At 39.6% G+C, this 23656-nt stretch overlaps 2 protein-coding genes and 1 long non-coding RNA gene across 8 annotated transcripts in view; 2 read left to right on the plus strand and 1 right to left on the minus strand.

Annotated features, from left to right (window-relative positions):
* The window catches only part of gramd2b (GRAM domain containing 2B), a 20896-nt gene extending 14238 nt beyond the window's left edge, over positions 1-6658 (plus strand). Inside the window, exons 7-13 of one of the 4 annotated variants that reach the window (XM_016661278.1) lie at positions 422-511; positions 1456-1558; positions 2322-2462; positions 2876-2951; positions 4602-4706; positions 5198-5282; positions 6161-6658. In XM_016661278.1, the coding sequence (XP_016516764.1) occupies positions 422-511; positions 1456-1558; positions 2322-2462; positions 2876-2951; positions 4602-4706; positions 5198-5282; positions 6161-6202 (642 nt within the window). In that variant the 3' untranslated portion in view covers positions 6203-6658. The remainder of the gene's footprint in view (positions 1-421; positions 512-1455; positions 1559-2321; positions 2463-2875; positions 2952-4601; positions 4707-5197; positions 5283-6160) is intronic. The other 3 variants (XM_016661280.1, XM_016661281.1, XM_007573180.2) reach the window with 3 other exon arrangements.
* On the minus strand, positions 2441-11643 carry LOC107833074 (uncharacterized). Its single transcript, XR_001658781.1, has 3 exons — positions 11588-11643; positions 3179-3310; positions 2441-2522 (listed from the first exon to the last, which is right to left on the minus strand). It is a non-coding gene; the product is annotated as an uncharacterized LOC107833074 (long non-coding RNA).
* On the plus strand, positions 9486-23229 carry LOC103152629 (solute carrier family 12 member 2). 3 transcript variants are annotated; one of them, XM_016661277.1, is made up of 26 exons: positions 9486-10188; positions 11639-11761; positions 11841-11916; positions 12070-12165; positions 12462-12601; positions 12677-12787; positions 13569-13677; positions 13765-13892; positions 14085-14169; positions 14681-14829; positions 17061-17168; positions 17649-17772; positions 17856-17957; positions 18030-18185; positions 18807-18906; positions 18989-19100; positions 19179-19319; positions 19409-19515; positions 20256-20335; positions 20449-20589; positions 20669-20782; positions 20986-21097; positions 21174-21260; positions 21568-21703; positions 21786-21853; positions 22774-23229. In XM_016661277.1, the coding sequence occupies exons 1-26, from the start codon at positions 9760-9762 to the stop codon at positions 22907-22909; spliced, it is 3270 nt and encodes a 1089-aa protein (XP_016516763.1). In that variant the 5' UTR covers positions 9486-9759; the 3' UTR covers positions 22910-23229. The 3 variants fall into 3 exon arrangements, with proteins under 3 accessions (XP_016516763.1, XP_007573243.1, XP_007573244.1); XM_007573181.2 differs by having other exon boundaries at positions 9488-10188; positions 20663-20782; XM_007573182.2 differs by lacking the exon at positions 9486-10188 and adding an exon at positions 10259-10660 and having other exon boundaries at positions 20663-20782.
* The last annotated feature ends 427 nt before the right edge of the window (positions 23230-23656 follow it).

Here is a 23656-nt window from a genome sequence, read left to right on the forward strand (position 1 = left end):
TTCTTCAACTGAAATCAAGCAAAAGAATAATACTTTCTAGATTTAGTTTTTGCTGAAATATTCGTCATAAATAGAATATTTGGGAGAACACACTCAGTTTCAACAAATGAGTAAAAAATATTTTTATCAAAGTTACATACTGCAGCTTTAAGAATAAATTTTCTTTACTTTAAAATAATATTCTGGCTTTTAAGATGAATTCAACGGATGATTTCCTGCGTAACAGAGATCCTGATGTGTGACATGAAAACTCAGCATTTATCAATAAATAACCAATGATTTGATGCAAACTGGCAGATTTCTCTCAGTTTGTTGCTTTATTTGAACGTTTCGACGTTAAATTAACTTATTAAAACGTTCAGAGTCGAATCCGAGTCGTAATATTTGAACCTGCAGCTTCTGGTTGTGTTGACGTTCACAGGGCAGGAGTCCATGCAGCAGCCCGGTTCCTTCCTCAGCTCCACACAGCTTCAGAGGTCAGAGGTCGCCGCTGTTGACCCCATTTCCTATGGTGAGTTCACGTCACAAAATGACTCAACATTTTACAGCCTGACCTGTGGAGGTCACAGAGGGAATCATCAGCAGGCCTGTCTGGTGTCCGTCTCACCGCTTCGTACCAAACTGGCTGTTAGATTATCATTTATCACCAGTTATTACCAGTTTTCCACCAGTTCAAACCAGTTTTCCACCAGTTTTTACTGCCTGTGCGCCTCATCAGACTGCAGCTTTTAAAGCAGCAGGATTGAAGCAGTTAGCTAGCAGCGCTAATCCATCCTGAACTTGTTAGAAAACCCAAACAGTCGAGTTCGAGTCATAAATGTTTTCATTTATTCAGATTTTCCTAGTTTATTTATAGATTGGCTTTAATTTCTTATTAGTTTGGCAGGAAAAAGTCCAGAGAGAATCAGGCCCAGACTGCACTGCAAAATCACTAAATCTGACCAAGACATTTTAGTTCAGTTTCTCCTGCAAATATTTTATTACACTTCCACACTGACAGGTAACTTTCAACAAAAACAAAGAACCTGGTTGAAAGCAAAAAATTCCTAAAAATAAATTAAAAAAGCCCAACTCCAATGGAAAAATAATTCAAATAAAACAAGAAAATTGTCCCAAGGTAAAAAAGAAAATAACCGGAAAAGGAAAGAAAAAAATTTCAACAAAAATAAAGAAATAATGAACTTAAAAAAGTTCCTATATCTTGCTGAAAAGTTACTTGGAAGTTTGTGTTTTCTTAAGATATTTAACGTGAAAACCAACATTATTTGGGAAGATTTTCAGTTTTCACAGTGCAAGTTAATTCTTTTTAAAAATCACAAGAAAAAAGTCAAAATATTATCAGAATAATGATGGAAAATTACCAGACGAAAGTCATAAAAGTCATTTTATGATTTCTATTACAATCTTATTCTCATGTGACTTTTATTATTTCAGCTGTGTGTAATTCTCCTGCAGGGTGATTTTGTGGACCTGGACGGAGTCGTGAGGCAGAGACGGCAGGAGCTGGAGGAAAACAGCAGCTCCGACTCTCCGGCTCCAGACTACGATAAGATAACCGGTACCGCCGTCCGTCTAGTCTGTCTGATTACATTACACATTACCCAGCATTCATAGCACACATGCAGAGCATGATGCTCTAAAACTAAAACATGGATAACGAGCAGCAGATATCGTGGTGAGGTGGGAGGGAGTCGCTGGGCGAAGCTTTGAACACCTGATGAATGTGATACACCAAACATTTTGGAAAGGTTGAAAATAACAGAAGCATCATGTTGTTTAGGAACAGCAGTGGGCCCAGGATGCAGCCCTGAGGCACACCACAAGTGATTAAAGCACTGGAATAAAAATATGAAATAAACAGAAATATTTTCAAGTTATTATGATTTAAAAGTGGAATTTAAATGAAAACTTTAAGGATTATTTCTGACTGAGAAGAAACAATAACAGTATTTTTAAAAAGTAATGTGGAACACCAAATGTACCTTAAAATGCATTAATACGCAGAGTGAAACCGTCTTATCTCTAATGCAGCCAACATTCACAGTCTTTCTTATTCAACCAATCAGTGGCCAGGAAAATGAATGCAGCTCCTCGATTGGCTGATTTAAAGCAAATGCTGGCCAATAGTGTGTGAAGCAGCACTGTGTCTAAATCTGCTCTACGGAAAAATCAGCAAGATTTTCATCAATAATTCGGAGGAACATCTGTCATCACAGAACCGTTAAAAGTCGAATCTGAAGATTAAAATAACAAAAAGTTGTAGAACAACAAAAACTCTCGCTGAAAATTGACTTTCAGTTTTTAACCAAATCTTTTTCCAGCAGACCTGCCCATCCCTCACTTCCTGGACGCCCTGAAACAAAAAGGTAACTCGCCTTCTCCGGAGCAGAAGCACAAAGTGAAGAAGCAGCATCAGAACCAGCAGAGCGGCACCAAGAAGTCACAGAACTCGCTCCGGTCCAGTGAGTTCTGCTCACATGTTCACAGAAACAACCCGGATGAACCTTCAGCTGATTCATCCTCTGAAAGGAATAATTATGTCTTAACGTTTGTGGTCAGGTGTGTCCAACAAAAAAATAAAACATCGGCCATTTTAACTTTAACCAGGATGTTGTGATAAAGACGCTGCACTTTATGAACAAATAGATTAACAACAAGGACAAAACATTCCAGAATCATTTTTGTTTAACGTTTTAGGTGAAGATTGATTGGCAAAAATGAAACCAAATTTCATATCCTAAATATTCATTTTGATCATATCTGATTGATTTAACTAGATTCTGAGGAGTTTTCCACATTTTCTGATTATTAAACATTTCTAAATTATTCTTTTTAAAATAATTTAAAAAGAAAAATGAATTTTTTTTGTTTCCAGGTTCAGAGGTCGTGTTCGACAGCAGAGTCATGAAAACCGTTTCTCTCAACACTCTGCTGATTATCTACATGTTTCTGTAAGATTCATTCATTATTTTATTCAAATTAATGTTTCACTGATTTGTTTACTAAATATTCACACAGAGAGAGAATAATAATGGGTCCCGATGGTGAAGTTACAGAACCCAGACTTACAAGTTTACATTTAGTTTACAAAACTAAATATTTAGCTCTGAGCCAGCAACATATCTAGCTAATATAAAATTCACTTACCAATAAACAGAAGTGACTATCAAAATCAAACCTGGGTCCTGTAGAGGGAAGTCGTTTAGCTGCTCAATACGCTTCCGTTTTTCTTCTATTTCATGAATCTTCTGCTTGATATGGGTCTCTGGATCCACTTTTTTCTCTGATCTTCAACATTCTTTGCTTTAAACTGAAGAAAAGAAACAACGATAAAGAGGTGACATTAAGCGGTTCAGTTTCACCAACAGGAAATTCTGAAATCAAGTATTGCAAATCAAAAGATTGTATTAAAAAATACAATGAACTCCCAGCTTTATTTTGGAAGTCCACCTGTGGTTACTGACAAACATTTAGCTCTGAGCTAAGTATTTAGCTTCAATACTTACTTTGCCAAACAAATATGTAATATTTAGTGTATTTTTTAGTTTTCTACAATTCTGGAAATAAACTACCTGAAAAAACAGGAAAGCAGTTTTGAATGAAAATAGAGCGCTACGACTTCTGGTGGCTGAACATTTAGCAGTAAATTGTTTCAGAAAATGACAAAGAAAACCCATCTCTTATTGAGGATATTATTGTGGAACATCGTCTCTCCTGTTTGGATATTGAGCTGTTAGCATGTTAGCATGAGAATGTCACATAGCAACAGTCTTCAGTCAGAAGCTTCCTCTGATTCTCTGAAGACTGACTGCTACTGGAGACCGTTCCTGTTCACATCGTCACCGTCCACGACTGAAGATACTTCAGGAATATTTGTTGTGCTATTCTCCAGAGTTTCTGGGTTCATGTTCCACTTACTGTTTCCCTCTCTGTCCCCTCTCTGTTCCCTCTCTGTTCCCTCTCCATTCCCTCTCTGTCCCTTTCTGTTCCCTCTCTGTTCCCTCTCTGTTCCCTCTCCGTTCCTTCTCTGTCCCCTCTCTGTTCCCTCTCTGTCCTCTCTCTGTTCCCTCTCCATTCCCTCTCTGTCCCTCTCTGTCCTCTCTCTGTTCCCTCTCCATTCCCTCTCTGTCCCTCTCTGTCCCTCTCTGTTCCCTCTCTGTTCCCTCTCCATTCCCTCTCTGTCCCTCTCTGTCCCCTCTCTGTTCCCTCTCTGTCCCCTCTCTGTTCCCTCTCTGTCCCTCTCTGTTCCCTCTCCATTCCCTCTCTGTCCCTCTCTGTTCCCTCTCTGTTCCTCTGTCCCCTCTCTGTTCCCTCTCTGTTCCCTCTCTTTCCCCTCTCTGTCCCCTCTCTGTTCCCTCTCTGTTCCCTCTCTTTCCCCTCTCTGTTCCCTCTCTGTCCCCTCTCTGTTCCCTCTCTGTCCCTCTCTGTTCCCTCTCTGTCCTCTCTCTTTCCCCTCTCTGTTCCCTCTCTGTTCCCTCTCTGTTCCCTCTCTGTTCCCTCTCCATTCCCTCTCTGTCCCTCTCTGTTCCCTCTCTGTCCCCTCTCTGTTCCCTCTCTGTCCTCTCTCTGTTCCCTCTCTGTCCCCTCTCTGTTCCCCTCAGGGTCTGCGTTCTGGTCCTGTCTTCCTGCTATCTGGCCTTCAGGATCGTTTCACTGGAACAGAAACTGACGATGCTCGGCTCCATCAGCGACTTCACGCATCACGAGTGAGTTTCAGTCTCAATCGTTTCAACAAATTATTTAAAATAAAAATCTAATCTAGTTTGAGAAACTAAAATGTGTAGAAAAGACTGAATTTTACCAACATTACATATATTTCTTTATAATTTAAACACTATAAAAACACACATTTCTCTGCACTTCAGCATCTCTGTCACAGACCAAACAAACCAGCCGACCAGCATCCAGCTGAAACACAAACAGCAATAAGAAGGAAATAAACTTTGGTTTGTTAACATCGGCCCGGTTCTACTTATCGGACCGATACCGGTGCTGGTATTTCCTACGTTTTGTTTGCATTAATTTTGACTTTGGACGACTTTTGGTGTAAAGAAAAGTCCAGAAATCTTTAACTGCAGATATTTGCTTATGTATGCAGAATTTTTTGGAGGATTCCCATGTTCCTCTGTGTGTGTGTGTGTGTGTGTGTGTGTGTGTGTGTGTGTGTGTGTGTGTGTGTGTGTGTGTGTTTTCCTAGAAGCAGTTTCCTTCCTGGGAGTCCTGATGTGAACACGGAGCTCTTCTCTGAACTGTTGGCCATCAACCTGCTGAAGCTGGAGAAGGTTGGTTTTCCTGATCCCATTAAAACTCGTCGTTTCTTGATGATTAACAGATTCTGAACATCTGAGGGTAAAATGAAGAAAGTTTTCCAGAAATCAGAGGATCACTGGAAACGACAGATCTTCTGGTTCTCTTGTGCTTTTCTTTTTTGAAACAATCCACAAAATTCTCCTTTAATCTCTGGAAATAGTTTTATTCGTCCAACTCACAGACATAACTGCAGGAGGAGAAAAAAGCAGGGAGGTTTTTCAGGTAAAACTCTCTGATTGGCAATAATCAATAATTTATAGTCAGCGATCTGACCAGAGAACCGTGGATCTGTTAGACGATCCTCGTTGTTCAGTCTGAACTTTGTTTCTGAGAAACATCAACATTTGAGTCTGCAGGGGATCGCTTCTACAGTTACACTGTAAAAAATAACAGCAGTAATTTGGGTTATTTAGTCTGCCATAAGGGGAAAAGATGGCGGCTCATTTTCAACATTTTATTCAGTCATTTGTAAATATCACAGTTTAGATTAATATTTAGCTTCAAACTACGTATTTTGTTAGGTCCAAACTAAATATTTGGTTAGCAAGCTAAGTATTTATTTGAAGCTAAATGCTAACCAACTAAATATTTAGCTCCATATTGAATATTTAGCTAGCGACCTAAGTATTTAGCTCTAACTAAATGTAGGAAGTATGTCTTCCTTCAATCCTTACAGATTAACTTTGTTCATAAAATATTTTACTGTATAATTTACATCATAACTTTTTGTACTGATTAACAGTTTTGCTCATATCGATCGTATCAATAATCAAGTCTAACCTACATGAATCTAAACAGTTATTTTGTTTCTGTGTTCAGAATCGTCCTGACAGACTGTCTGTGTTTCCAGGTCCAGAAGAATCTGCAGAGGCTGCTGGAAGAAGCTGCATGACTGAACTGGGAACCAGTATGAGAGCTTTGTACATAAACTGTGAATATTTAATTTATTCTATGCAGGCAGTAAAACGGGAACCTGCTGCAGCCGAGGCCTGAGAAATTAATCAAACTGTAAACTGACTGACTTTCTGTTAAATTCATGCTGGCAGTGAAACCGACGCCTACTTTTAGACACAAACAGTGATGTCGCCCTCTACCTGCAGGAAAAGTATCTGCATCTGATAGCTGTAAAGAAGCCATCAGAACCAAACTGGATCAATGTGAACAATTAACTGGCTTTGACTAGGCCAAAACACATCTCCAAAGGTGGAGCTGCTGGTGGGAATCAGTAGCTGCGTTTCCGTTACAAATGTACGCTAAGCTGTGTTAATGTCACGCTAATGTCGAAAAACAGAGTTTTATAATTGCAGTGTTTCCATTAAATCAGAAACAGAATTAAAATCAAACAGGAATAATTTTGTTCCTGTAATAAGTCATTAAAAACACGCAGCGCCGCCATCGTCCAACCACTTCCTGTCTTCTTCTTCTTCATGGTTTACGGCAGCAGTAACATCTGGTTGTTGATCATGTGACTCGTGTGACGTCAGACTAATTTTGATAGAAGCACAAAACCTTTTTATCAAAAAACATGAGTTTATTTTTTTCTCATTAATTTTCAGGGATGAAAATAAATGAGAAATAAACAACAGAGGCAAAATCCTGTTTTCTTTTTTTAGAAGGAAATGGCAAAATAAACAGACGCTGTAAAGAAAGTAAATGACTTAGTGGAAACAAATATATGCACAGCAGCCAGTAGCATTAAAGAATTGGACTTTGTCACGAAATAACTAATGACCAAAGTTTTTACGTCTTTTTTCATAAAGCATTAAACCCAGTAAACTCTTAAAGCATCATCTGGAAATCATTATTTCTGATTTAGGTGCTTTTCTCCTGATTTTATTCAAGTTTCTGGACATTTCTAGTAGCTGAATCTAAATAACTTCAGGTTCATGTTGTTCAGTTTGTTTTTTCAGTTTTGTGTTTTTTTAATTCAGTGTTTTACTCAAACATGTTTTAAACTCAGTTTATTTCAAACTATTGGAAACTTGAAGGATGCATGAATATGCATTTCAAATAATTTAACATTTAAGACTGAATGTGAACATGTGCAGACAAAAACTGGGTTAATTTTTTAATGCATTAAAATGTTGTGATTTATTAAATCTATTGAGGAATAAATGCTATTTTGGGGAAATGAATTCATTTTGGGAAGTAATTATCTATTTTTAAATAAAAGTTTATTTTTGCTGTAATTTTGTCCATTTCTTGTTTTTTCTCATGTTTCAAACATGATTTTATTTCACAGCTTTTACAGAAAGGACAGTTTGAGTTTTTACTGAAGCTTCAGTTACAAAGTTTTTCGTCCTGTTGGATGTTTTTACAAATCAATCAATCAACAAAATTTGGCTTTTTGTCAACAAACATTTTCCTAAAACAAAAAAAACTTTTTATGTCAAAATTCAAACTAGTTTCTGCAAAACGAGGATGAAAATATTAAACAGGACTTCAGTATTTAGTAGAGCTAAATGATGATTTAAAAGATAAAACATCCAGCGGTGTGAAAGCTTTTAAAGCAGTTAAATATACATACCACTTATCTTTGATTTTTATTCATGAATAAAATGTTTTTTTTATTTATCCATTTTTAAGATAATGTTGTGGTTTCATCATTTGCTGCTTCTTGAACTGATAAAAGTGTTAAAAACTGGAGACAAAATGTTCATTAAAGGAAAGAAGCTGCTGACGTTTCTTGAAGAAATTTTAGTATTTCTGTTAGATTAATAATTTAATTTAATCTGATTGAAAACCAGAAGGATAAAAAGTGGGTTATTAGAAGCTGCTTAGGGCCGAAGTTTGACGAACTCAGCTAAATGTTCAGTTATCGGTTTCCTGACTGGAGGTTTCTGCCGTTAATCCTCGGCTGTTTGAGGAGGATTTTCCTGGAGACTGTGATTCTTTTCAGGGTCAATCCTAATTCCTGCTGACCACAGAGACCAGCTGATGATCCGTTTCTGCTCAGCTGGAGAATCTTTAACCGGAGGCGATCCATAAATTACTAAAACCTAAAATAAAAACTTGGGTTCATTTATTCTCCTTATTTTAATTTGACCATCTGGTCAATTACCAACAGAAACAAATCTGCTGCATGAAAATTTGAAGAAAATTTTCTACATATAATTAATAATTTCTCAAAATGAAATGTATAACTACCTTTCATATTTAAATAAAAAAAAACTGGAGCTGATGAAGAAAGAAGTTAAAGAATTTTCAGATTTTAAGGTTTTATGTCAGTGAAGATGTTAAAGTTTGGTAATAAAATGAGAATAGGTTCAACTCGTTTCCATATTTTCTGAAGGATTTTGATTTTCCAGACATTTTTCTGCAGGGATATCTAAACTGTTTGACCTGCCTGCAATCTGAAGTATTTGAATGATTCGGAAAAGATTCATTCGGAAAACTGTAAATACCTATAATCCATTAAAAACCAAAACATGTCTTCAAGAGGGAGATGATAGAACAAATGGAATATAAAAATGTTCTTCATCTTATTTATTATGTTGGTTTTATAACTTTAGACAGTTTTAACAGAAAATTCAGCAGATAATTTCAGACACTAACGGCTGAATCTTTCCTGTAGTTCCACTTTGAACCAGCAGATGTCGCTGTTTGACATGTGACTCTTTCTGCAGTATTTGATCAGCAGGTGTTTCCCTCTGAACTCTCAACAGAAACACTTAAAAATCACAAACTGAGCAGAATTAAAACTGTGCAGCAGAAACTTTAACTGTTTCAGGATAATAATCATGATAAAACGTGTTATATTCGTTCCGCTCAGTGATAAAATGACTGTAAATGAAGTGATTTAGCTGCAGAATCAGAAGCTGTGCGCAGGTTTGTGCCTGCTGGGTTTGTTGTTCAGTGTTTGGCGCAGAAAGCGGCTGTTGTTCTCTGTATGCTAATCCCGCCGCGGATCTGTGTGAATGTCTCAGTGTGTCACCGATAACAAATGGCTTTGTCTGAAACGGAGCTGCGCACCAAACCTGCAGAATATCGGAAATATTCTCATTTCCTGCTGGTTTCAAAGGCTAAAAGTATAAATATGTTTTTAATTAAAGTTAACTTTAACTTTTTTTTTTCTTCAGTTATGTAAGTTTGTTTTGATTTGATGTTCTGATGCGCTGCGTGCGTAATGGCCTTCATCCCCCTCCTCTTCAGCTCCCCTGCAGCGCAGAGGGAGGAGGAGACGCACTCATCTCAATAAAGCGCTTGATTCATCATGTGAGGGAGAAAAACGCAGAGTTGCTGCAGGGTTCGGTGTCCTTTACGCACGGACTGCGCATCTCCGCTGTGCGTCCTGGCGCATCCACCCGGAGCTCAGCAGGAGAGAAAATATTGTTTCTAGATTCGTTTCATATCGGATTTCTGTTTCCACTCAGCTAGTAGGACGATATGTCTGTGAAGTGACGGTCCGGTTCGGAGCAGTAAAACTTTTCCTCTGTTATCGTTTGAATCATGTCGGAAAGGAAACCGTCGCTGAGGGCCGGCGGCTCCGCGCAGAGCCGCTTCCAGGTGGATGTGGTGACGGAGGGCTCCTCCGCCGCGGCCCCGGCCCAGGCCCCCGCTCCAGAGGAGTCCAAGGGCCGCTTCAAGGTGGTGGGCTTCATGGACCCAGGCCTGGGCCCCGCCGCGGACATCGGGCCCCCGCCGGATGTCTTCCACGAGCCGGACACGGCAAAGAGCGACTCCGTGAGCCTCCACTCCACGGGCACCGGCCAGACCCACATCTCAGACTCCCACTCCAACACCTACTACATGCGGACCTTCGGACACAACACCATCGACGCGGTGCCGAACATCGAGTTCTACCGGCAGACCGCGGCGCCGTTCGGGGAGAAACTCACCAGACCGTCGCTGTCGGAGCTGCACGACGAACTCGATAAAGTAACAATAATCAGTTCAAAGTCATTTTAGCTGGAGGAACATTAGAACGAAGGCTCGGACTATAATCTCAGATTACAGTCTGAGATTTAATCTCAGAATTCAGATTTTTAATGTTTTAATTTTTTAGACTTTTTTCTCAGAATTCTGAGGGAAAAAAGTAACTTTTTGTTCAGTGTCCCTTTTCCTCTTCCGTACTTTTGACTTTATTTGCACAGAAAGTCTAATGAACTGTAAAACGTGTAAAACTGTAAAACATTAGTTTTGATCTGATAAATTATTGATGAGGAGAGAATAAAACCTGAGTCTGTGGCATTTCCCTGCTGATTCTAAGGTTTTTCTGGCTGAATGAACCGATAACGACTCTTTTTTAAGATCTCTGGCAGAAGCTAACAGATGTTTTTTTTTCCATTACTTGATCATGGCACCAATTAACGAGGGTCTTTGGAGGAACAACTGGCCCACAGCATCACAGGTCCTCCACCCTTCTTCCTTTGTTTCACACCAGACTCAGTGGGAATGGTTGCAGATAAAAACCTCATTTTATCTAACAAACGGCTAAAAATCGTCCCATCAGAGTTCAGCGAACTCCATGTTTCTGTTTGTGACAGAGAGGGATTCTTTTCTTCTTTTTTCCATCAGTTTTCCATCAGTGAGTTTTGGAGATTTGAAGGCCTGATAAACACGGAGCCTCATTTAGCCTAACAACCATCTTCACCATGCTGACATTTGAAATGCTGCTGTTGATACTGGGGGGAAATAAAGGTGCAGAGTTTGTTCTAGTCAAGACTTTAATAATAAGGCTCATTTCTGTTGGGATAGATATGTTTAGATAGACAGCACCGTTTACAATCATCAGCATTTACAGCCAATCTGTTTAGTTTTAAAAGCATCAAAGCATAAAAACACGACTGACAGTCAAAAGCAATTAAACCTCTTTTCTTTGTGGTTTTTCAGCTGTAGTTTTAGTTTACTTGCTCTGTCAATTTAGACTCCAATCTTTATTAAAACAAACTCGACGCCTTTATTTTTCCCCCAGTTCTACAGGGACACTGGCCCCTGATGGCCCCCAACTAGAACCGCCCATGCTGCAAACATAGAGGCCCCACAGGGTCAACAGAGCCAAACGAGCAGGAAACTCTGGTCTAGATTCTGTTCTATAAACTTTAATCATTTTTTCACTCTTTAAACATCTCAGACATCAATAAATGGTTCCTCAGAAATTTACTTTTGTTTAAGAAATTTTCTGAGATTAATCTAAAAATTTCTGAGTTTATTGGTTGAAATGTACTACTCTTTTTTGTTTTTAATCAACAATGGCCCTGATACGTCATCCTACCAAAGAAGTGCTGAAGAATTTAGAAAACAAATGTTGAAACTCTGACCTACTTTCTTGATTTACCTGGATATTTTTCCTGACATTCCTTCTTTTTGTCATTCCTTCTCCCTTCAGGAGCCGTTCGAGGACGGCCTGGTCAACGGCGAGGAGCCGTCAGCAGCAGAGGAGGCGGCGGCGTTGATGGCGAAGGAGGCGAAGGGAGGAGCGGTGAAGTTCGGCTGGGTGAAGGGCGTCCTGGTCGGTGACGACAGCTGGAGTCTCAGATAAACTGAGTGTTTGCAGCCAGGTGTTGTTAACCTGTAGAAACCTGTTCCAGGTGCGCTGCATGCTGAACATCTGGGGAGTGATGCTCTTCATCCGGATGTCCTGGATCGTTGGACAGGCTGGAATCGGTGGGTGGAAATCTCCCATCCAGACAAACGTTGGAGTTAAAGTTGTTCCTGTTTGGTTTTTATTCTCAGATCTGATCAAAACCTTGTTGGACGTGAAGTGAAGGAGTTTTTTTTGTTCAGGTTTTTAACGGTTTATGTGTTTTTGTGAAACAGAACTCACCATCGCCATCATCCTCATAGCCACTCTGGTCACCACCATCACCGGCCTGTCGACCTCCGCCATCACAACCAACGGCTTCGTACGCGGAGGTGAGGAACCGACCAGCAGGAGGAAAAAAACTTCAGACGGAAAGATTCAGTTCTAACCACATCTAAAATCTATTTCTTTCTGACTTTAGGACTAAAATAAATAATATTTGCATGACAGAGTATCAGGGCCAGACAGAATAACAGAATAAAGTCATAATATTAGCAGAAGATTCAATATTATCAGACAAAATATTGTGAAAATTGTTACTATAATCTCTAATAAAAATAATAAGATTTAATTTAAGAGTTGTTGTGCAACAGTCTTTGTCACATGTTCATATTAATGACTATCTGAGGTGGAGCGTACTACCTGATCTCCAGAAGTCTGGGTCCAGAGTTCGGAGGCTCCATCGGTCTCATCTTTGCCTTCGCCAACGCCGTGGCGGTGGCCATGTACGTCGTGGGTTTTGCTGAGACGGTCGTTGAGATGCTCAGTGTAAGAGATTTATAAAATATTTTAAACCCGTTTGTCTGATGAAGATTAGGCCTAAACTGAAACATTTCCCTGCAGGATGTCGACGCTCTGATGACTGATGAGCTGAACGACATTCGCATCGTCGGGACGCTGACCGTCATCCTGCTGCTGGGAATCTCTGTAGCTGGGATGGAGTGGGAAGCCAAGGTAAGGAAACGCTGAAAAAACAGGAAATTATAAATTTGGTTCATTAAAAATTATCAACCAAAGTTCTTAGTTTTTACAGATTCACCAAAAGAACATGGGGGATTTTTTTCACAGTAATGTATCCAGTAGTCAGTTCATGGAGCATCTTGAAAGACGTTCTCCTGTTTTATAAAGTTCTTTCCTTTAGGAATCTATGCTAACATTTTGTTTGTGAGTTAAATAAAGTTTTATTTTTTTCTTTTGGGTAAACACATCATAAACTTATTAAGTCTTAGCTCCAGATTCTAGTGCAAATATCTTATTACACTTCTAATAAGACAAAACTTCTTAGACAAAGTTCCCATCCATCCATCCATCCATCCATCCATCCATCCATCCATCCATCCATCCATCCATCCATCCATCCATCCATCCATCCATCCATCCATCCATATTACTTATTTTGAGTCATTAATTCCTTAATTTTGAAGAAAAAGTTCTCGTTCCATTAGCACAATATTTCATTTATAACATGGGGAAAGTACTTTGTCATAAATGAAATAATCTCAGTGGAACTAGAACTTTTTAATCAAAATTAATGAATTATTGAGTTAAAACAAGCTCATAAAAGAAGCTCAGTAATTTTGCTGAAAAATTACTTTAGTCTTAAACGTAGCTACTAGAAACAAAACCAAAAATACTTGGTAAGATTTTATGTTTCTGCTTCCTTTCCATGCAGTTCTGTAACTGGATCAGGAAAAGTTAAATGAACCTTTACTCCTTTTGTTCTCTGATCCATCAGGCTCAGATTGTCCTCTTGGTAATCCTGCTAGCGGCTATTGCTAACTACTTCCTCGGCACGTTCATCCCGGTGGACAACAAAGAGCCCAAAGGATTCTTTGGTTACCACAGTAAGCTTACATCCTACATGCCAACCGTCCTCTTCAGTCGTTACTCCAGGTTTTATTTTACTCTTTTTTAACTCTCCTGTTTCTCAGCTGCCATCCTCTTTGAGAACTTCGGTCCAGATTTTAGAGAAGAAGAGACGTTTTTCTCCGTGTTTGCGATTTTCTTCCCTGCTGCCACTGGGATCCTAGCAGGAGCCAACATCTCTGGTGACCTCGCTGTGCGTTTTTACCGCATAAAATAAAATCTATTTAAATTTCTGTCAGATACCCATTTTAAAATATCTGGTGTTCCTCAGGGCTCTGTGTTGGGACCCCAAAAAAGATGAATCGACTTGTTTTTAATGTTTTCTGGTTTTGTTTTCATAAAATAATCTAATTAAAAGTGAATATTTTCATTTCTCTGCCGTTAGGACCCTCAGTCTGCGATCCCTAAAGGAACCCTGCTGGCCATCCTCGTCACAGGCCTCACCTACGTGGCTGTGGCCGTTTCTGCAGGTTCAGTTAAATATACATTATTTTATTTTAGCTACAATAGATCTAATGTTCAGCTAAACTGAAAATAACTATATTTAAGCCCATTGCAATAAGCAATCAGTTAATTAATTGAATGCTAAATTAAAATGAGCTCCGATTTGATTAATATTTTGTGAAATGTAATTTTGCTTAGTAAACATATAATCCATATTATTTATGGTTTAGAACGTGTGAAGTTATTATTTCTATTTTATTTATTGCATCTGATTATTTTATTTTGGAATTGTGGAGTGTCCTTATTAGAGTTTTAGAGGGTATTTTTGTATTATTATTCCACCATTAATATATTACATGAAAATGGTCTCAAAACAACAATATCATTTATTGCAACAACTTCTGGGACAATTTATTATTTGTATATTTAGTATTGGATTATTTTTAAGACTCTTTTGGTTTAAAATCAAAGCTAAATTCAGATGAAATGTGGTTGTTGTTTTTGCTCCATCAGTGAAGTTGCTGTTGTTTCTCTCAGGTTCCTGTATTGTTAGAGATGCGACTGGCGACCACAACGACACGGTGAGCGACACGGTGAACTGCACAGACGCCGCCTGTACGCTGGGCTACGACTTCTCCATCTGCAAGGAAGGAGGCTGTCAGTACGGCCTGATGAACGACTTCCAGGTACAAACACCTGAGGCCAGACGATGCCTCCAATTTAACCAGGTTAATGGGTGTAATTACCTCATCGCAGTCAGGACTGTGGATGGTGACATTAGCGTCTGTGTTGCTGCTACATGTTTAGCATTGAGATGCTACTTTAGGTTTGAATAGCTTTGCTAATAGGCTAACTCCTTTTAGCACAACTTTAACGCAACAGCAGCCTGTTCCAGCGCCTCGTCACGTCGGTTTTAGAAGCAGAAATTAACCCGCAGTGCGCCGAGGGAAGCTGCTTTGTCGGCTGTCATCGTTGTTTGTGGATGTAGCTTGTGCGTCAGATTTAAGGTCGCACCAGAAACGCATGAATGCAAAGGTTCCGGCTGGGGATAAAAAGCGATTAATTGCTCTTTTTATTTTTATTTTTTTATTTTTTTAACAAACTGCGTGACTGATTAATAAAATTGAATGCGCTAAAGACCAAATACGATCTTATTGTAGATTATGTAATAAAATCTGGGCACCACATCTATCTTATTAGAGCTTCAGACTAGTGTTATAAAGTCTCTTAATCTGACACCAATAATACAATAAATAAGAATAAAAAGTCACAGTTAATGGTAATCCTGGTAAAAGTATTACACATCTAAATTTAAGTTGTTTCTGTTGAATTTTTTTTCTCTTTATGATCCTGTTGTGTGTTTAAAGCTGTTATACACTCAAAAATTTACAGCAATATTTTGGGTTATTTATTTTGTCATGACAACAAAAATTAATTAATTTTCAAAGTCAAATTTTCATCATCCAACTTCAAATTAAAAATTAGCTAGCTTATTAAGTGCTGGGAACTAAATATTTAGCTTACTGAGAAGTTGATGATCTGAGCAGATATAGGTCACTAATCTTGCTGTGTTTTATGAGGACCACCTCCTAACATGTTCTTGTGTCTTTCCTGTTTTGAAGAGCGGCTAAGATATTTAGTATTTGAGGAAAGATGCAGAGAAGCTTGGGAATGTGTGTTACGTAAAGGCCAGGGAGCGGACAGAGAGTGACGTGCATCAACACACCCACCGTCATTGTTTTCCCTGGAGGCCCATCGCTCTGTGGCTGCTGGCGATGCCGTGACAGGACACAACGCTGTCCCACTTCCCAGAGTCCAAAACATGTCACAGCCGTCCACACGCCGCCGCGGCAACAGCAGGACGCCATCATTGTTTCTGCTGCTGCAGAAAACTGTCATAACTTAATCTGGTTAGAAGGTGTTGGAGTGATGCTGAGGGAGAGTAGATGCCCTCAGACTGGGTGTGTGTGTGTGTGTGTGTGTGTGTGTGTGTGTGTGTGTGTTAGAAACAGAGCGGTTCTGAGCATCACGCAGAGAGCCGTACAGAGATAATGGCATCTGTTGTTCTGGGTCACAAGATTCGTGCTGGTCGGACCTGAATGAGCGCATTATGGCCGCCGCCTGCGCTCACTTCCAACCCGCTGACACTGATCTCACTGAGCGTGCTCCAACACACCACGCTGCTGCTAATGTGACCACAGGACTCTGAACTAAAACACACTCTGGAGTATCTGTTACAGCCCAGCCAGGGCCGGCCAAGGCCTTTTTGGGGCCCAAAGCAGATTTTCATTCTGGGCCCCCCATAACAACAGCTTTATCATTTCTACGCTACTCTGCATGTTTAACATCGCTACCACAATTAGCATCATGTGTAATTAACTTACATCATGTCAGTGTTATCATGTCTTTTAATATGGCATTTAAATTTAACTGAATAGCAAATGGAAAGAAAAAGATTTTGAGATGCAGAATATTAAATGTGCTGTTATATTTTAGTTATTTGTAAGGAACATCAGCTGATAACAAGTTTTACATGTTACATGTGATTAATTTATTATTTGTGTACCGGCTATAAAAACAATATAGACATTCTTGTTTTATAGCATTTAGTTTGTACTAGTCAATGTTATTTTCAATATATATTTTTTATTATGTTAGCTGGTGCTCTTTGGAGCCCCCTGGTGGCCCGGATGTTTAACTTGCTTATGTCTTGGGCCGGCTCTGATCCCAGCCTTCAGGAGGCTCTCAGCCTCTGTTTCTGTTTATGAAGCAGCTCTCAGGTCTGATCAATGAAAAAGAGAAATTCTGGATAAATAATAAATGTTTTTATGTGTGAGAACATAGCAGCCATTCAACCGGGTGTCCAGAGTGTATTTTAAATGAAAACGTGTGTGTGTGTATGTGTGTGTGTGTCCAGGTGATGAGTCTGGTGTCGTACTTCGGTCCGCTGATCACTGCAGGGATTTTTTCAGCTACTTTGTCTTCAGCTTTAGCTTCACTGGTCAGCGCACCCAAAGTCTTCCAGGTCAGATGATAACTTTTTTATTGTATCCACAATTTGAGTTTTTGTATTTTTTTAACCCTTTTTAATACCTATATTTTATCTTATTTTATTGTTTTATTAGAAATTAATACAGGTTTTCATTGTTTAATTTAATATTTTATTTACATTTTTTATTTTTTTATGTTTATTATAATTTTGTTCCATCTAATTTTATTTCATCCTGTTTTACTTTCTTGCAATTTTTGTTTAAGCTATTTAAAAAAATGATAATTTTACTACTTTTTTCTGTTTTCTTTCATTGTTTAATGAATGAAAATAGAAATAGTCTTTTATTTGATCGTTTTATGACAATTAAAGCATAAAAATGGAGCAAGTCAGGTGCAAAAAGCGTTTTGTCATCCTCATTTCCAGTTTTTCTTTTCATTTTCTTAAATAAATGAATAAAGTGAGTAAGACTCGGAGGCCCAGATGTATTTTCTGACAGCAGCTGCTGCTCTGCAGGCTCTCTGTAAGGACAACATCTATCCTGGTCTGGGGATTTTTGCGAAGGGTTACGGTAAAAACAACGAGCCTCTGCGCGGATACGTCCTGACCTTCTGCATCGGCCTCGCCTTCATCCTCATCGGTGGGCAGCAGAGCTTCAGCCTCAGATAAAAACAGAATGAATATCTAAACACAGAGCTAATGAACGTTTTTGTGTCCGACCAGCCGAGCTGAACATCATCGCTCCCATCATCTCCAACTTCTTCCTGGCCTCTTATGCGCTCATCAACTTCTCCGTCTTCCACGCCTCCCTGGCCAACTCTCCAGGTTAAATCCATAAAATCAAACTTTATTCCTGCAGAAATCACTCTGGCGTGCTGATTTCCTGTTTGTCCACAGGGTGGCGCCCTAGCTTTAAGTACTACAACATGTGGGTTTCCCTGGCGGGGTCAGTCCTGTGCTGCGTCGTGATGTTTGTGATCAATTGGTGGGCCGCCCTCGTCACGCTGCTCATCATCCTCGCCCTCTACATCTACGTCGGATACAAGAAACCAGGTGGGAACGAGACGGAGGCAAAACCACAGAAGAAGAACTTAAAGATTCACCATCAGCGGAAACATCAATGAAAAAATACACAAAAACCTGTAAAATGCTTCTAGTTTTTTTTCTACACTAAAAATGTCATAATAACCCCCAGATAATATAAAATCTCAACATACCAGTCATTTTAGAGGTTAACTGAATGAAACGTCATTGATTTGTTTTTAAAAGATGTAAAATTCCATATATTTTATATTTTAGTTTAACTCACATTTATCCATCCGTCCCAAAGAAGCCAGAGGTCTGGATGTGTATGGAGGGCCAAAACTGACTAATTTAAATGAACAAATACATTATTAAATTAAATGAATGTACCATGAAATAGCGACATTAAATATAATTCAATATGTCATCAAATAATTAAAATGCAATCTTATAATAGCAGAAGTGTCTCAGTGCTGCCCTCTTTGGGTTGAACAGCAGCTACTGCAGTAGCCTGCTGGTTTTCCTGCTGGTTGGCGTCTAAATCCAGGCTGAAATCAGCTGTTTTAACCCTGCATCTACTTTTTTAAATTTAATTCATCACTGATATTTGACCTTTGTTTTCTGGTTTCTGCCTGTGTTTTAACCCTGTAGATGTGAACTGGGGTTCGTCCACTCAGGCTCTGATCTACAACCAGGCTCTGACCCACTGCCTCAACCTGTCCAGTGTCGAGGACCACGTCAAAAACTTCAGGTCTTCTTCAGAAACTTTACAGATTCTCACCAAAAGCTTGTCTGTTTTTTCCATGATGCGTTCTCTTTGTTTCCGTTTTCAGGCCGCAGTGTTTGGTTCTGGCCGGTTACCCAAACTCCCGGCCGGCGCTGCTGCAGTTGGTTCATTCGTTCACCAAGAACGTCAGCCTCATGGTCTGCGGTCACGTCAGGACGGTGCGAACTGCACTCAGCGCCCTGCAGGAATGTTTCATGCAACAGTTTCTCCAACCGTGCCTCCGTCTCTTCCTCCAGGTTTCCCGGCGGCCAAACTTCAAGGATCTGTCCCAGGACTACGTTCGGTGTCGACGCTGGCTGATTAAAAAACGGATCAAGGCTTTTTATTCTCCGGTTTTTGCAGACAACCTGAGGCACGGGACGCAGTTACTCCTGCAGGTACAAAGACCGATCTCAGATCTGATATGTGGATTAAAACTTGTTAAATCCAAATTAAAAGATTCTCCATGATGACTTCTTTGCTGCAGGCGGTTGGTTTGGGTCGTCTGAAGCCCAACACGCTGGTCATGGGTTTCAAAAACAACTGGAGCGACGGAAACATGAGAGACGTGGAGAATTACATCAACACAATACAGTGAGGGCCAAAATTTAACAATTTATCTGTTGTAGTTTTAAGAACATCAAAAATATCCGTCCATTCATTGTCCTGATCCAATTGAGATCTGGACAGGAAACACGGTTCCTCCAGAAAGTTCTGGGTCTCACCAAGGTTCCCTGAAAACAGAATTTACCTGAATCCACTGACTTCCTTTGTATGGTGCGATTTTAGTGCCAAGACTAAGACTAGTGGGCACCCAGCGGTGGAAATGTCCTTGTTGCAGGAAGCTACAGCGATTCCAAAGACAGATATTGATCTGATTAATGATCGACCAGAACCAGCAAATCAGAAGAATACTGGCTAGCATTAGCTTTGGAGAGGCTAACTAGCTTTTCTAGGCTGGTCATCTGCTACATTACCTACTTCTTATGCTGTCCATTAGCATGATAAGCTAGTGTTAGCCTTGGATAGCATGCTTCCTAGACAAATTTCTCCTACAGGAGATCAATAAAGTATCTTCTCTTAAGTAAACATTAATCTTGCATATGCTAACATCAGCCTTTGATGGGTTAGCATCTAGCAAGCTAATCTGGTCACTTGCATCTTGTACAGCAAAGAAAAATGGTAGCCATCTATAAGCGTCATATGTTAGCGCGTCGTTTCTGAACTCTCTGCCCTGAATATTTCAGTCTCTGTTCCAGATCTGCTGATTTCATCATCTTCTCTACATGCCATGAATCTTTAGTGACACAAAGTTTCGTTGTTAAACGTTGCAGTGATGCGTTTGACCTGCAGTTTGGGGTGGTGATCCTCAGGCTGATGGATGGACTGGACATCTCTCACATTCCAGGACAAGGTACCTCCAAGTTTTTACTGTAAATATGTCAGTTTTCAGCATCTTCTGAAATTCATTCTAATGCAGTTCTAAGTTTTAGGAAATGTCAGAAACAAAGATGTTTTAATCTGTAGATGAGCTGCTGTCGCCCAGTGAGAAACCGCCAAAGGAAAGCAAAGATGTTCTGATTTCCGTTGGTCCGGCCAAAGACTCGGACTCGGATTCCTGTCCATCCAAAACCCACAGCAACCAGAGCAGCCCGCTCATCATCAGAGGTAGAGGAAAACCTGACCTGCCGCTTCTAATCACTGTTCATCACATTTAGATGTTAAATGTTTTACTCTGCAGCTACAGAGACCAAAAGTCCTCTGAGTCTGACTGACCAGCGTCTGCTGGAGAGCAGCCAGATGTTCAAGAAGAAACAGGGGAAGGGAACCATCGACGTCTGGTGGCTGTTTGACGACGGAGGTCAGATTTTAAAAATTATTCCACCAAACTTATGAACCCACATTCAGACAGAACCAGTGTAACACTGTCAGGTTCTGTTTTCCATTTTCACTGCACTGAACTGTTCAGATGTTTGTTTAGTCCTTTTAATACCAGAAACCAGAGAACAACAGAGGAAATCCTGCTAAAGTGAAAACAAACCTGCTTTTTGTGTTTTCCTGCAGGTCTGACTCTGCTGATCCCCTACCTGCTGACCAACAGGAGCAAATGGGGCGATTGCAGGATCCGGGTCTTCATCGGTGGAAAGATCAACCGGATCGACCACGACCGCCGAGCGTGAGTCTCCGTCTCACGTTTTCTGTCCAGCCGTTTTCTGTCCCGATTGCTCCAATCTGCTGCTTCGTCTCTGCAGGATGGCCACGCTGCTCAGCAGGTTCAGGATCGACTTCTCTGACATCAACGTCCTCGGAGACATCAACGTGAAACCCAAAAAACACAAGTAAGACCCAAACGCCTGCTGCCTCTCCTCCGGTTTAGCTAAACCTGACAGGGTTTAGTCTCTGATTCAATGGAAACTCAGCTGGTAAAACTGCTATGAAACCAAGAGCTCAGTAATAGAAAATATTAAATCTGAATCACCTGGAGAGGAAACTATGCAGTCCCAGCCTGTTCCATATTAATTAAAAACTAATAAATCTCAGCGAAACTTTTACATTTTGACACCAAATATAGCTCAATCTTTGCAGCTAACTGTGTTGTAAAGACATAATCTAGAGATATTTCCAACAGTGTTTTTGCTGTGACAGTAAGCTGAGCTTTAAGGAGCTGATCGAGCCGTACCGGCTGAAGGAGGACGACATGGAGCAGGAGGCCGCAGAGAGGCTGAAGGCCCAGGAGCCCTGGAGGATCACCGACAACGAGCTGGAGCTCTACAAAGCCAAGGTTCTCTCTTCTCACTCACCGACCCTGATGAAAACCTGAACTCAGTACTGAAACAAAGATGAATTTATGATTTCTCCTCCAGACCAGCCGTCAGATCCGACTGAACGAGCTGCTGAAGGAACACTCCAGCAGCGCCAAGCTCATCGTGGTGTAAGAACTGCTTCAGCTTCCTTTGAGAGAAACGAACCGATTTATTCCCTTGTTACAATAAACCTGACATTAGCTCAAAGGTAGCTGCGCTAACCCTAGAGCACCAATCATAAACATTAGCTCTGCTAATGCTAAAGTGCTAACTTTAATTCAAATTATATCTGAACGTGAGCAACAGCCTGTGAGCACCAATATAATTTTGACATTTTTAAACTTAGCTAAAATGCTAAAATGCTCAAAGATACATTAGGTCAGCTATTAGCACATCAGTGGAATATTATTAAAGCTTACAAAACAGCCAATAAATTAGTGCTTTACAGTTTCTTATGAAAAGCTAATTTAATAGAAACTAAAGCTAAATGAAAAATTTGCTCCACTATTAGCGAAACTTTTAAGAAGTATAACTAAGTAAATGTTTTTTAAAGTTAGCAAAAATGCTGAAGCGTTAAATGAAACATTAGCTCAAATTCACTTTAACCTTCAACCAAAAGCTTATAATAAAGTCAAGTAAATTAGCGCCTTGGAATTTCTCTGGAAAAACAAATTTAGTCCATTAGCTCATTAGCTAAAGTTTACAAAACAGCAAATTATTTTATCTGTAAAAATGTTTAGGGGAAGCAAAGTGCGCTACATGTTTTCTAAGTTATCAAAAATGCTGAAGCGCTAAATGAAAAGTTAGCTTTGCTACTAGCACATTAGCTGAAGTCTGCCCACCACTGCTAGTTATGCTACAATGCTTTCGGCTTTATCACATCATAGATCAGCATTAAAACGAGTAATATTGTGGCTTCCTGAACTGTATTTTAGAAGTTTTTGATAGATATACTCCTGTGATTTCAAAGTTAAGATATTTTTGGGATGTTTTAATATTAAATGGCTCTAATATAAATGATTTTGTGTGTGTGTGTGTGTGTGAGCAGAAGCATGCCGTTGGCCAGGAAGGGCACCGTGTCTAGCGCCCTCTACATGTGCTGGCTGGAAACGCTGTCCAAAGACCTTCCTCCGCTGCTGCTGGTCCGAGGAAACCACCAGAGTGTCCTCACCTTCTACTCATAACACACACCAACACCGGCATGGTCACCGTTTATTTATTTCACATTTACATCTGCACAGAAACGGAAACATGATCAGACTCCAGGTTTTTAAAGGTTTCCTCCCGTCGGCGTCATTAACTTCTCTAATATAAAGCTGTTTATACGTTTATTGGCTTCACCTGATTGAAGACATTTTAATTAATTATGGTCAACATTTAATTTAATGTGTTCAAATCCAGGTGTTCAGTTATGTTTTATTCCTCTGAGTTTCATGTTGCAAACATTGTTTTTCTTTTGTAATAATTTTGTAGGTGATTTTAATAAAATATTAACAAAACAGAAGTTTGGTTGATTTTTTTATGTCTGGTTCTGAGGTTTCATAAAGACAGAGAAACATCAACTGATCTTGCTGCCATATAATAATGGAATAATGCTAATGGCTTCACCACCATGCAGCCCTGAGGTAACGGTGTTTGGTTCTTAAAGGGACATGCTCCCATTTCTCCAGCTGAAACTATGAAAAATTTTAATTATATTAAAAATATCCCGTATCCCTTGTGGTGTGTGTAGCACTAAAAGGGATTAAATTAAATAAATACATCATGAAATAAAAAAAAATACCATTCAATAATGTTTAGCAATAAATATTTTAATCTCTTTATAAAATTAATTCATTAAAAATTCATATAATTATTTTTATTCCATATATTTTTAAATAAATAGAAGAAAATAACATGTATTTTAGAATATTTTGGGGGTAACAGGCTGA

This window comes from Poecilia formosa, unplaced genomic scaffold, assembly GCF_000485575.1.
Source record: "Poecilia formosa unplaced genomic scaffold, Poecilia_formosa-5.1.2 Scaffold320, whole genome shotgun sequence".
NCBI lineage: Eukaryota > Metazoa > Chordata > Actinopteri > Cyprinodontiformes > Poeciliidae > Poecilia > Poecilia formosa.

What these genes read in the sequence shown, in the direction of transcription:
- LOC103152629 (XM_007573181.2), top strand. Translation starts at nt 9,760, where the DNA reads ATGTCGGAAAGGAAACCGTCGCTGAGGGCCGGCGGCTCCGCGCAGAGC. An exon ending in CGGTCGTTGAGATGCTCAGT is followed by an intron (nt 12,602 to 12,676) that starts GTAAGAGATTTA and finishes ATTTCCCTGCAG; the next exon opens with GATGTCGACGCTCTGATGAC. An exon ending in AGCGCCAAGCTCATCGTGGT is followed by an intron (nt 21,854 to 22,773) that starts GTAAGAACTGCT and finishes GTGTGTGAGCAG; the next exon opens with AAGCATGCCGTTGGCCAGGA.